The sequence below is a fragment of the Neopelma chrysocephalum genome, unplaced genomic scaffold, assembly GCF_003984885.1.
Source record: "Neopelma chrysocephalum unplaced genomic scaffold, ASM398488v2 Primary Assembly neopelma1_139, whole genome shotgun sequence".
Taxonomy (NCBI): domain Eukaryota; kingdom Metazoa; phylum Chordata; class Aves; order Passeriformes; family Pipridae; genus Neopelma; species Neopelma chrysocephalum.
The window spans coordinates 2431912-2444794 of record NW_020897801.1 but is presented as its reverse complement, the minus strand read 5'-3'; the positions used below and the strand labels follow the sequence as shown (position 1 = coordinate 2444794).

At 37.0% G+C, this 12883-nt stretch overlaps 1 protein-coding gene across 7 annotated transcripts in view; it reads right to left on the bottom strand.

Annotated features, from left to right (window-relative positions):
• Positions 1 to 791: 791 nt before the first annotated feature.
• PLEKHA5 (pleckstrin homology domain containing A5) overlaps positions 792 to 12883 on the bottom strand; it is a 167643-nt gene continuing 155551 nt past the window's right edge. For 6 of the 7 annotated variants that reach the window (XM_027699674.1, XM_027699676.1, XM_027699678.1 and 3 more), the window contains 5 exons: positions 10201 to 10359; positions 8902 to 9023; positions 7960 to 8105; positions 6672 to 6776; positions 792 to 3694 (listed from right to left, as the gene is read on the bottom strand). In XM_027699674.1, the coding sequence (XP_027555475.1) occupies positions 6682 to 6776; positions 7960 to 8105; positions 8902 to 9023; positions 10201 to 10359 (522 nt within the window). In that variant the 3' untranslated portion in view covers positions 792 to 3694; positions 6672 to 6681. The remainder of the gene's footprint in view (positions 3695 to 6671; positions 6777 to 7959; positions 8106 to 8901; positions 9024 to 10200; positions 10360 to 12883) is intronic. The other variant, XM_027699675.1, reaches the window with a different exon arrangement.

Genomic DNA, 12883 nt, shown 5'->3' with positions numbered 1-12883 from the left:
GAAGGCCAGATGTTGCTTTGTTATCTCCACGTGCATCCTTAAAAAAGTTAAATTAAGTCGTTTCACATATATTATTAATGCCAGGTATAGGCAATTTGTTTATCAGCCATTTAAATGTCAACTTTCTAAAGGATGGAAAATAACATTTTCACTGAGGAATCAAAGTGAAATAAGGTAGAATAACTTCAGAAAATAAGTATAGCAAAATCCAGGATCACAGGGATCAAATAGTATTGTGCAGAAAAGACATGATGACTCACTTCTGAGATCTGAATGAGTACTACTTATGGTTTATTAGAAAAGGGAAAAACAAACCCTCCACCTTATTGTTACAATAGAATGAAAAGTTTGAGGTAAGGCTTATCCAACAGCACCATCGACTAAAGATCTTTTATTCTGCTGCTTTACTTGACCAGGATAAAACTTAACCCACCAGCCCAAGTTCTAGAGAATTTAATAGATCTACCACTAACAGTGTAATTCATTAATATTTTTCATGTATGTATTCCTGGTACATTTAGTGAACCCAAGAGGGTGGACAGTAATTCTGTCACAGTCTGTCCAATTACTGTGATTTAGATAGAAACGTTTATTTTTTTCCCCCCAATTTCCTGAAAATAGAACCTTATTGGATTAATTTTATTACAGATTATTTATGAGGAAATATGAACTGAAGACTACTTTTTCCCCCCTCAGTAATAACATAAACAAGGTTTGGGTTTCAACTGCCCGGTGAGGTCTTTCTCTTTGAGCCAGTCCACAACATACAAAAACTGCCAAGACACCAACTATAACTGTTGAGTAATGTCACTTTATTAAGGGACTTAAAAGAATCACATTCTCTAGTAGCCTTGGAACAATGCAAATGGTGAACAAAAGACAAAAATAGATGTAATTGGTTCTGAAAAGCATGAACATCTGTAGAGAATGTGTTGCATTATTCCTAAGGACTCCTGCTTTTGAAAAAAAGCACGTTCCATATATACAAGTGTCAGTGCAATAGCCAATAAAGCAATCAGTCAGAAATATAAAAATATCCTAGATACAAACTTAAAATAGATGTCTGAAAGCTGACCATATCAGAATTCTGATATTTCTATATCTCAGGAGTATGATCATTGGGATGAGTTATTCTGATGAGGTAAGAAACAGTAGATGCTCTGTGATAACACAAAGCCGTATTTTCTTTTTCTATAAGACAAAAAATAAAGCACCCAATGAAACTCCAAGTCTCTGCTGAAAGTGCCCACAGGAAGTGAAATTGTAGTCTATGAGCATTACTACATTCCTGCATCATTTACCTTTGCTATCTTTGCCAACAATTATACCAGCAAAACTTGCTAATTCTTCCACGCAGCTTCAGTATAAACTGCACATTCTTTGCAGATACACCAAACCTTTAATGCTTTAAACACAGCCAACATCTATAAATGTCCAAAAATCACTTAGTCATTCTTCCCTTTGTTGGTTGCAATTCTTGGCAGCAAGGGCAGAAAGATTGCAAAATTTGACAGCAAACAGATCTCACCAGAAGGGTTAGGGAGAGAACAGGGTGTGTCCTATTTGCTTTGCCTCAGGTGTTCCAGTGATGCCACTGAACTTAAACCTCAGGTGGTTGAGCAAAAAAAAAACAAATCACATTACTCTCCTTCACTCTGTTTTTTGGAAGAAAGGATGCACTAATTTAGGGCTACTGTTCCAAAAAAAAAAAGATGGCTATTTGGACAAACTTTCAGATGGATGCTGTCTGCTTGCATCATGATTAATTTTCTTTCCTTTAGCCATCTCTTTCCCTGTGAGTCTTCAAGTTCTGCTGCTAAATTCTGATTCCTGTTTTTTCACTTTTCTAAGAAAATGGCAGAAGAATAGGTAGCCAGACAGTGTACTCTGTGTCTTTGTAGCGAAGAGCTCCAGGAACACAAACTCCTACTTGGGGAGGGAGGCAATGATAGAATTATTTCAAACTGTGTATTAATCTCGGGCATTCCTCTATGGAAAAACACAATGAATTATATAGTCTCTAGAACAGCAATATTAACTTGATCAGGATATGATTTGTACGATAAAAAAAAAGCGCAACAGGAGCTGGCAGTTGTCTTCTTGTGAAACTTGCCTTACCACTTATGGCACACACATGCACCGAAGCACGGAGCAGTTGCCTGAACCTGTGAAAGATTCCTTAGCTTTAATTCCTAGATTCAAAAGCTTTCCTTTAAATCGTTTCATATTTCATCACTCTTTTCTAAACCTCTTTTGTCTCAGGCAAATTCAGACAGCTGTGCAAGGTGGGAAGGCGAAGCTATAGTAACATCTGTAGTGTGACAACACCAGACAAATTATTTCAGGTTTTCGTTCAGTTTCTGGAAGATGCCTTGCAGATGCCAAAGCCTCAAGGAATCATCACACTTCTCTCCTTAACCCCACTGAACCTGGCAATCAACGTTTGCAAATATTGAATTACTACTCACCACACCCCACTAAGACAGGCTGTTACCTCTCACGTAAACAGGCAGGGAATGGAGGCACAGAATGACTAAGTGATTATTCCAGTATCACAATACAAGTCTGGGAGAGTCAGGAGCTGAACCTGTATTTCTTGTGTCTCAGTCTCAGGTTGTCTTTTTTGTTCTGTGTTGCAGCCTTATTCTTTCCCGTTGAGGAAGACTGGGATCTCTTAAGAGTCTGTCACTGCTACTCTGGTTGACAGGTGATGTTGCCAATGAGATAGGAATTGTTGCATTCCCCACATCAAAAGGTGGAACACAGTGTGACATCTGTTTGCTGGAAGAAACACTAACCATACAAGTCCTTAAGAACATCAACATTTATTTAATATGATATAAAAGAAATGGGATATGAACATTCGTATTTTTGAACAATAATAAGTGGCTTCTTATACTTACATCATATGTGCTCATTGTATAATATATACACAATGAACATAATTACATTTTTACACAAACTAAGTACTGGATTGAAAACCTGCTTATTGCTGTACACACCCTAACCCCATGAAGGAAAAGCCCAGTACCTCAAAATACCTACACTCCATTTTATTCAAGAAAAAGTAACCACTAACATTAATGTCTATGTTGACAGAAGTGTGGCAGTAACTGCTGACATTGCAACCTGACCAAGAAATAATTACAGCAGAAACAGGACATATTTTACTAAGCAATAATAAAAATGGCACATTTTAAATATATCTATATGTATATATATATAAAAATTTTACAAATAAAATGTCAAAACAATAAATTGTAATGTTTAAAAAGTGTAAAACAAGTTTTAGTGGTGATATGTAAAATTAACTGAGTTATGCATCTAAAAGAGGCAAAAAAGTAAACTTATGTGATCCATAATTAAAAGAACATTAAATTCTGGAGAACAGCAAATAAGGTTCTGACTGTAGGCTGCACATTAAAAAGAGCCTTTGTTTTATGTGCACAGAAATCATAGCAGCAAGCTGGTATCAGGAGAACAATCTGAAGGTTGTTGAGTGTACATGTGGGCCAGTTAAAGCTCTCTTGGAATAAACATTTTCCAGGAAGTGATAAAACGATGCTCTGTGGCCAAAAGCATCAGAACTATGAATTTCATAGATTTAAAATATACTGTACAATATCTTCTCATATTTTCATAGGTCAGGTCCATACATCTCAGGCATGAATTGTTTCAACAGAGGCCGTCAGTGCTGAAAGACAGACATAGATTAGGTTACTCTATTTTAGCAACAGAATATTGTATAAAGCAGCTCATGGGACTAAACACAGCAAAGAATTTCTGACCTCATCCTAGCAATGTAGGTGTAGAACATAACAAAGTATCTTAGGAATCAGTTGTTTCCAAAATCTGTTTTCCTGATGAACAATAGCAATGCCAAGGTATTTCGACAGCAAGAAGCAAAGCCAAGCTTTTTTTTTCAAATTTACACAACTTCAAATAAAAGTGTGCTTATTCTTAGAGTTTTATCCTGTAATTCATGGTCATCCCCCAATGTTCTTCATAAAAACCCAGCAATAATAACAAAGATCCTAATTGCTCTAATAAATGACAAGCACAATTTGAAGAGGGATGCAGAATTATTTAGATGCTACACCGTAATAGCAGCGTAGCTATAAAGGTGTTCTGAAGTTCAAGTGCTCCACCCAGAGCTTACTGAATATTGATAATTGATGCTAGGACTTCTATAAATACCTTTTAACAGTTCATTACTAAAAATGTTTCTGAGCTTTGGATCCAGGTGCTGTATAAAATGTCATTAGTCCTCCATTGTGCAGAGAAAACATCGTGCCTAAAGTCTAACAGTGTTTGTGAGAAACACACAGATTTGTCTCTGCAAAGCAAGGACTGTGAAACAGAATGTAGCCTTGTGTTAACTGGTTTCTCCTTAGTCCTACAGTATCCTGTGCCACCAATTTCCTATGCCAAATTCCCCTGGTATCGGGCCAAGAGTATCGTTTTACTAATTGACTGTAAAAGCCAAATATAGGTATTACCTCTTTATTCTCTGAAATCTACTATGCATTTTCCAGATGCTGCCTGAAAAATTTGGTTGCGTGTGAACAGGGCTGATCCCACAGCTTTGAAGTTGCCTTTTCCACATAGGACTCCTTGCATCTGAGAGACACCGAGTTCCTGCACGTTAAAAGACGTGCGAGGTCTCTCAGCAAAGCACGAAGCACTTGGAATACTGGAACCAGAGCCCCAGGAGGTGAGGGGTAGTAAACACTGCAGGCAAGCACTGTGCTTCATACATCTCCTATGTATGCTAAGCCCAGCTCATGGCATGAATTTGGTTTGGAATTCCTAGGAAACAATCAACAGAGGCATCAAATGCAGCAGTGTGGAATGTATACGCACATAGTTGAAAGCTTTTCCCAACTCAAATCAAATACTAAACAGCCACAACGGATGCATTTGAAGTTCTGGAATCCTTTCTTCATGTGTAAGCAGAGTGTTAGTTTTACAAGGGCCATCCCAGAGGTACCATTTTGTCATAACAATTAAGGCCTCTCTGCAGAACTGCCCTTGACACAGAAATGCTGCAGAGTTGGCCATGGGGATACACCTTGCTGAGGGTGCCAAGGCTTGGGCAGTAAGTTACAAGGCAGATCACTAAATGAGGGCTTTGCTTTTGCTAGTCTCATATTTAGCACAAATCCTGAAGAAAATGGATCATCTGAGCTGATGACAAGAACTGAAAGCAACTCAATGCAATTGGTGACAAATTTCTGGTTGCTTCCCCTTTCAAGACAGGCGTGCTGTGGCCACGGACAGCATCCAGCAGTGCAGTTTCAGTTTCACCAATGACCCAAAATTGAGTTGCTGGGGGAACGTTTGCCCTATTTAAAAAGCAGATGCATGATAAATGTGTGTATATTCATATAGTGAAATTGAAATGCATTAACACAAATCAGCATTTCCAGGAAAAAAGTCCCACTTGTCTTTTTTAAACAGATCTGTAAAGAAAAATTGAATAAAAGTACAAAGATTCAAGCTAAATCTAACCATGACAGACCACACCCATCAGGAAGGCAGCAACAGTGTCAGGACTGAACGTGAAGATGGCATTTTCCACTCTCTCAAAAGGAAAAAAGATTAAAATAATTTTCCTTTTTTTTTTTTTTGGAAGAGTATAAATAGTTTCCTGTTCTTAGTTCATATAATAAAGGTGCCTGGGATGACTAATAAGTCTAATATTGTTAAGATGAAATCTTGGCAATGGAGATTGGGAGGGTAATTTAAGAAGATGCATTTTCAGATCTCCTCATGCTAAATGACTGAAAACGTCTCAGTTTTAAAACTTTCTTGATTTTAAAGCTTCTTAAAGTTACATTAGCTATGGCATTTGACACTGCCATTGAAACAAAGCTCATTCTTTTAGTAGAAAGTTTATTTAAACAGGTACTTCCTGACAACAAAGAAATGTGGATTGATTTAAATGCTGGTAAAGTGCTGAGGCATTCACACTGGTATCCTACTAATTTCGTTAAACCCTTGTATAAACAAACACGCATACTTGTATTTTCATTGCCATTCATTAAATAGGTAACACTACAGGTAGGAACATGTAAATCTAGCCCAACTCATGCATTCTAACTTGACTCCTAGAAGCAATCACCCACTGTGACAAGGGCTTCCTCTACAGAAAGAAAGAAAAAAAGTTTTGTAATTGTTATGTTTCTTCCACCCTCATTTTTTCCCTTCTGCTTGTCACGTCTCAGTCACCCCTGTCTCAAGCTATCAACCTCTCCAGGCCGTTAGACCATTCCCTGCAGCACTGAGAGTCCAAGCTGCAGTTGCCTATTACCAGGACTGAAGCATCAAGATTCATTTGCACCTCTGCAGTGATGCTCATACCTTAACTATCTGCTTCGGAACAGTTCAGGTCTCTCATGTAATTCAAAGGGCCATTATCTTGCCAGTTGTGGAGAACTCAGCTTGATAAACCAATTAGCCCTTTCTCTTTGTACTTGGAGAGAGAATACACTCCTTGCAAGCAAATCAATACACGAATTTGTTTGTTTTCTGGTTAGTTTATATTCAACATCACAGGTAACTTGTCTTGCTGAGTACTGCCTACAGATGTTTCTCAAGAAAACAACCAGAGTACATGTACTTAGAAAAATATTAGGAACAGGAGGAGTGGGGAAAAAAAAAAGACGTACTTCTCTGTAACTATACACACATGAAATGTGATCCTTCTGTGAGCTGTGTCTGTGTAGATGGAGCTGGTGACAATGACGATTCTGGTGAAGAAGGCAAACTTTTCACTGCGAGTCATACAGCAAAAGAAATAAGATAAATACAAAAAAATACCAGTTACAGAAGCCATAACAAGTACAAGCTTGAAAATCGCCATTTCAAGCCGTTGTAAACATAAGCAGGAACTTAATACACAAGCTACACAAGTAAAGACTTAAAATCTGATCAGCACAAAAAGCACAACATCAGGGGAGAGAACAGTTGTTCTCAAGAAAGCTAATTTATCAGACTTAGAAATAACTAGTAGACCAAACACATGAATGCTGACGTGTTACTTATGTTGCAAAGAGAGAGAGAGAGGGGAAAAAAAAAAGTAAAATTTAAGTAGTTGGGATACTTTCCCAAACCCACCTTTATATCCCAACTCAGATTAACTAAGCTGTTTTATTCTGCTGAGCACTACAAAATGTACACACGAGTTCTGGTTTTGATTATAAAGTCACAGAAAGGATTGCTGACTGTACTACAAAGGTCCAGATCACCTCTTATATCCATAAATTGAACCATTTGGCTTATTTAACCATTCCCATCAGCAAATAATCCTAGTACTGTCTTAAATTCTATCTTCTTCCTGCCTCCTCCCCCATTCACTCCTCTCTTTTTCCCCCTCTTTGAGTACATTTTGCTTTATCCCAGCCTTTTCTTCTTGCAAAGTAGTACACCACCAGTCATTGTACCAGTGTTTTCTGGTTCTTCATCTTTTCTTACTCCTCAAAACGTGACCAAACTGGGGTCTTTTACTTGCTAGTTCAAAGTCTGCTAGATATACTGGAAACTCTTGAGGATTCCACAATCTTGGGCATATTTGAGGCCACTCAGTAGCAAGGAGCAATGGTAAAAAAATCTATGCATATCCAGATTGAGATGCTGTTCTACAAGATGAATAAGGAAGTGTTTGTTCCAACCAACAACTACACTATGACTCAATTTCTGGCAACAGTTATTTAAATCCCTAAAATTAAATGCAACTGTAAAATCTACATTAAAACCTCAGAAAAATGGAATTTCTGTAGCTGTCCAGTGGGAAACTGTTTTTCTCTACATTATAAAACTCTACACTTGACACGTAGACTAGTTCAGCACTTTCAATTCACAAGGGTTTCAGAGCATCAAAAGACATAACCAAAATGAAATAAAGTTTTACATATGTACTGTGTAAGCTGTGCTTCAGTCCAAACTCTTTTTCCATACCTGCTGTTGCCTGATTTCCTTTTGAAGACTGTGCTGCTAATTCAAACGAAGACATAATCCCTTCTTGATCTTGAACACTAACTACTTCACTTTCTTCTGAGCTGGTTTTGGGTTTGTGGTTTGTAACTGTGGTCACACTCTGCAAGCTGGTTAAAAAAAGCACAGCGTTTAGAACTCGCTCCAACTTAATTTCAGGTGTTAACCACTAAGTACAGGAGTTATCATTTAATTTTCTCCCATTAACAGAAAAAAGTTGCAACTTGCAAGTCCGCGTAGTATAAATTAAGCAGGCATTTTGAAACTCTTCTACTTCGTGTAGTTACACTTAAAAAAAAAAAAGGCACTCGAAATTTAATTCCTTTCCTTACATCCTCCTGCAGTTTCCTACTGCTGAAAGGTCCTGTGAGAAAGTTATGACCTAATGTAAGAACTCATTTAGGACCTGCAGTGCAACTCACACAGAAGTTATGGATCCTTAGAGAGAAATATCCAAGACTTAATATCCCTCTAATTCTGCAATGCTTCAAAATAGTGAAGTAAAAATTAAAGCAGGAGATGTAAAAGAAGTTGTTTAGTTTGCTCCTAAATACCAGCAGTAAAGAGCTTGCTATGGAAGCCCTGGCTGAAGTGTTGATAATTAACTGATATAAAGCCTGAACTGGTATTATGAAATACATAACAAGGCCAAACAAGGATTATGAACATATTCCGTTTATCGCTGGGGCAACACTTGAAAATAAACACTGTTTCACCCACCAACTCATCACCTCTTACTGACCCCCTGCAGCAGTTAAGCTTCTCACCAGATTTCCCTGTATGTAAACCACTCAGAAACATATAAATCTACCTTTTCAGTATTTATGGCAGTTGCCTGGTCCGTTCAGCTAATAAATAAAATGTGCAAGTTTAAAATAGCCTCTGAACATCTTGTTTTATTTTTACCTTATATCACCATCATGTGTTTCTTCCAATTTATTCTTCTTTTCTGCTTTCTCTTCATTACTCACTTCTTTTGAGTCAGATGCAACATGTGCATCTGATAAAAGATCATCAGTTTTTGACAGCTATAAAAAAATTGAAATCATGAAACAAAAAGCTGTAACACACACTAAGTGGCAGATAAGAAATACAGTACCAGGAAACAGTTTTATTAACAGACAAATTTTGCCATCATGTATACTTAGTAACTCAGAATTACATAACTTAAGAAATTTTTATCAATACCACTCAGGTTAATAGAGTTATCCTGAAACTTATACCAGAGCCAATGGGCAGGGCTTGACTAAATAACTTCCAGAACTTATCTGAACTCTTTGGATTGCAGCCTGCCTATTTTTCATGCTATCCATCTATTTACAATGCCAACAGAGATTCCAGATACTGGAATATATTGCTGATAAGGCTGAATGCTGCCCTTAAAAGTCTGATTAGATATAGCCAATATAAGTGTATGACATAATTTTCCTTTAAAAGATTTACATGTTTAACAAAGGAACAGACCCTCAAGAGAAAGTGGTTTTGAAGAATAACAACAGAAGTTAGTTATTTGATTTTTTACCATTCTCCATCAGAGATATGTTTATAAAAACTAAATATAAAATAGGAAAACAAAAGGAAAAATGAGTGAGGAAAAGGAAAAGCAAAGGATGATTGAGGAATACAGATAAAGATGAAGAAAAAACCTCTACACAATCTTTTAAAAAATATTAAACTATAAGCAGGATATGATTATGCAAAAACAACTCCAGTAATCTATTTCTCACAATCAGCCTGGTTTTGCTGAGTGTTCAGGGCACTTTAGCACCAGAAACACCAAGGTAATTCACTGCCAAGTGAGTTTGAAACTATTTCAAGACAGAAATCAAATCAGTGGCCAAACAGCACAAAGTACAGTTATTGCCTACTTCCATGTGTAAATTGTTGTGTCACCTTTATTCTGCTTTCTATAAACTATTTGATGCACTACAGCCAACCAAACAAAAATTCAGGTGTATTAAATGATTGTCAAAAACTGGGACAGTCTAAGCAATGAACAGAAATCAACCATTATTATTTAAAAGCCATACACAAGAGAACTCAATGTCTCAGCTGTAGACAGATCTGATAAAATCTTGTGATTCTCTATAGATTTCCAAGCAGAAGGAACTGGCTCAATTTCCCACACTCCGCTGTCTGTGGCTGAAAATATTTTTCTACTGCAAGACAGGGTGATAAACAGTTCAGTAAGGGACAGTTCAGTACCTCTTTAGTAAAACCTGAATTATGTTCTTGTTCTCCATCGTGCTTTAGCTGTGCTATTTCTTCTCCAGGACTTCCATTATTTTGTTTCAAATTATTTTCTCTACTGGTGCTCTCTAATTCCTTCATGTTACTATATACAGTATCATCCTTTTTTCGATTCTGTGGAACAAAATTGATATATAGACATATTCTTACAAAAACTGTCACTGTCTCAGTTCTGACTCTGGTGGTGTGCTCTGACTGTGTTAAAATAAAATACTTAAAAAACCTTATGTGTACCACATTGCAATAAGGAAAATGGAAATTGTTAAGGACTTAGAATTTTCTCATTTTTGTACCTTTTAAAACAGTTCAGCCTAACACTCCTATTGTCCTTTCTGTGCCCCCCCTTCATCTCCAGCATTTCAATGTCACCTTTATCTTCTCAAATTTTATTCATATTTAGCTCAGTCACACACAAGCTTAGTAGCATTCTTACTTGCATTCATAACCACTGTTCTTTTTATAAAACAGCTTTTCTTGGCTAAAAAAAAGAAAAAGGATAAAAATCTGCTTTCAGCACAAAATTCACAGTGCACCTGTGTGCACTTTCTCCAATTATCTTGGGTATCCTCCAAGCCTATGCCGTGAACTGATTTAATAAAGGACAACATAGCATTTGATAATGGTAGAGGATATTACTTATTCCTTAAAAAAAAAATCCATTGCACAGAGAAGAAGTTGATATAAAAATTTTGTGGAAGGATGGTAGAGGTGGCTTAAGATTGTGAACTGTAAACATTATCTTGTCAGAGTAGCAAACTGAACTGAAGTGAGGTTCGTCTTATCAAAGAACTGGGGCTGAGAAAAATGGGAGCCATAAAAGCAGTAAATCTTGAGGCTGAATTCCTGTGATTTAACACATGCACACTATTAAGAGGAAACCATGTAAGTCAGTCCATAAATCAATCTCTTTACTCTCCTAAATTAAAGTCTGCATCCTTATCATATGCTGTTCCCAATAACAATTGTGAAGCAACTTCCTTTTGTATTATGGTAATTACTTAAACATTACACAGCAGGCCATTTATAAAATCCATTTTTTCCTACAATTCTTAAATAACCAAACCACAGACGAAAAGACTTCCAGCAGTTAATGCCATTGCGCCATTTTTCTAAAAATCAATAGACATAGAAACTATGCTTTTAAAAATAAAAACTATTACTGCAGCATAATACCTCATCTTGGGGCTTTTTGCCAAATAGCATCGTGGAAGAATTAAAGCTGTGGTAGAAGAAGTGACTTTGTAGCACGGACTGCTAGCTAAATATTCAATTCAGACATCTTCTCACGTATTCTGTAAAGTTCTTATCATCCACAGAGCCCTGATTTCACACAGAAGGCTGAAGGACATGCTGACATGAACAATATTCTTCTGAGTTCTGGCACACAGGATTGGGCCCCTTCCCCCACTGTGCTGGCTACCCATGTATGACAGACGTGGCTGCAGCTTCCTCGCCCTGAGGTAGGAAATGATACCACAGGAAAGCGGGAAAGCTCGAACACCTCCGTAAAAACTACCAAAACAAGATCTGCAGAGGTTTGCTTTGCACATCCTCTTCTCGAGAAAGGCAGTGTTAATCACAGAAGTATTTCTAGGAACTCCCTTCATATATTGCATTCATGATGTCAGCCCAGGTACCGAGTGTCTTCTGGGGATCCAATGTTCTCGAAGGAAAAGGAACTTTTGTGTAGCTCTGAAGGCAGCTTAGCATGCTCAGAGGGGAAAAAACCCCACCCAATCTAAAACTTATTTGGAAATATGTGACTGCTTAACACTGCAATGCATTTAATCTGGTTTTGGAAAATCAGATGTTTAAATGCCTACAAAACAAAAAAGAAGGCATTTCCCTACCAGTGTAAAAAAAAATAAAAAAAAATAAAAAAACCCAAATCAATAAACAGTGTGGTCTGAAGAAAAAAATATGCCAGAAGATTAAAACCTCAAATAAACAAAAAACCTCAACCCCATTAAGCTATTGAAAAAGAAAACTACTACTCAGCAGTTAGAAAGCAGTAGGCTGCCTAACATCCACTATTCTGAATCTGGATTCAGTTGGGCTTTTGCTTTTTGTTTGTTTGTTAGGGATTTTTTTTTAGATAAATATTCAGGATAGTATTTCCTGGTTAATGACAAGCACTCATAGCTTCCTTCTCTCTCCCTACCCTTTACCTTTGAATAAACTGTTAAGTAAAAGAAGCGAGTTTAAGAATGAGTGAAAACAAAAGTGCAAGTTCTATTTTTATGTATAATTTATGAGCTCAAAAACCACAGCAAAAGAGTACCAGTTAGAAGCCATGACCATAAATATACATTCCTACCTAAAAATGTTACAGATGTTTGAATATATTACTTTCAACATCAACTGAACCATGATTCTCCTTGATACTGCTTTTAGTCACAAACCTTGAAATTTCATGTTGTTCGCTAAATTTAAAAAAGCAAAAAACCGACAAAACCCTGTTAACAAATATCACAACGTATGTAGATTTCAACTATTTATTTTCCAAAAAGACAAAGAAGTGACTTCTGTGATTAGGTGTAAGCATGAAGATTGTCCTCTCCCTTTCTCTTGGGTCTGGCAGAGAACTGTGACTCTGTACAAGCAGTTTCAAATAGACACCTCTGGTTTTTAACTGGAC